The sequence below is a fragment of the Charadrius vociferus genome, unplaced genomic scaffold (assembly GCF_000708025.1).
Source record: "Charadrius vociferus isolate BGI_N301 unplaced genomic scaffold, ASM70802v2 scaffold449, whole genome shotgun sequence".
NCBI lineage: Eukaryota > Metazoa > Chordata > Aves > Charadriiformes > Charadriidae > Charadrius > Charadrius vociferus.
Genome location: NW_009649933.1, coordinates 22,676 through 23,324, shown reverse-complemented (window position 1 = coordinate 23,324; position 649 = coordinate 22,676). Strand labels below are relative to the sequence as shown.

Below are 649 nucleotides of genomic sequence, written 5' to 3'. Positions count from 1 at the left end.
CAGTTCGGGTTGAGTTGGGACCTCCCCACCACCACCTCCACCACCCAGATCCCATCTACCACTGGTTTGGGTTGAGCTGGGACCTCCCCGTCGCCACCCAGGTCCCGTCCACCACCACACTGGGATGAGCTGGGACCTCCCCATCGCCACCCCATCCCCCAGCTCCCACCTCCCACCCCACGGCCACCACCCCACCACGCAACGGGTCGCTGGCGGGTCCCCTCCACCTCCAGCTTGCCAACTGGGTGGGGCCCCCCCGGACACCGGGGCCGCCACCCCCCGCCTCCCCCTCGGCCTCATCTGGACCATCATCCTCCGCTTCCAGGTAGCCGGGCCGGGGTTGTCCCCACCACGGGGGACGGTGGCCCCGCGCCGGCCCCGCGCCGTGCGGCAGTGCCTCTCGCCTTTCCCCAGATCCAGGTGATCAAAATCAAGACGGAAGACAACCGGGAGACGCGCTCGGCCAAGGACGCTCTCCTCCTCTGGTGCCAGATGAAGACGGCGGGGTGAGCCGGGGGGACTTCGCGCCCTCCCGGTGGTGGGGTGAACCCCTCCCCAACCCCCAACGGAGGTGGGATGGACCCCCCCGTGGACGAGGGATGGAGCCGTCACCGTGTGACCCCCACCTTTTCTCCCCCGCTACCCCAAG

General features: G+C 70.0%; 1 protein-coding gene across 1 annotated transcript in view; it reads left to right on the top strand.

Annotated features, from left to right (window-relative positions):
- Window positions 1-233: 233 nt before the first annotated feature.
- Window positions 234-649, top strand: part of LOC104291929 (spectrin beta chain, non-erythrocytic 4-like) — a gene marked incomplete at both ends in the record, with an annotated part of 22,906 nt that continues 22,490 nt past the window's right edge. The window contains 2 exons of the mRNA XM_009891232.1: window positions 234-325; window positions 415-506. Coding sequence (XP_009889534.1) covers window positions 234-325; window positions 415-506 — 184 coding nt within the window. The remainder of the gene's footprint in view (window positions 326-414; window positions 507-649) is intronic.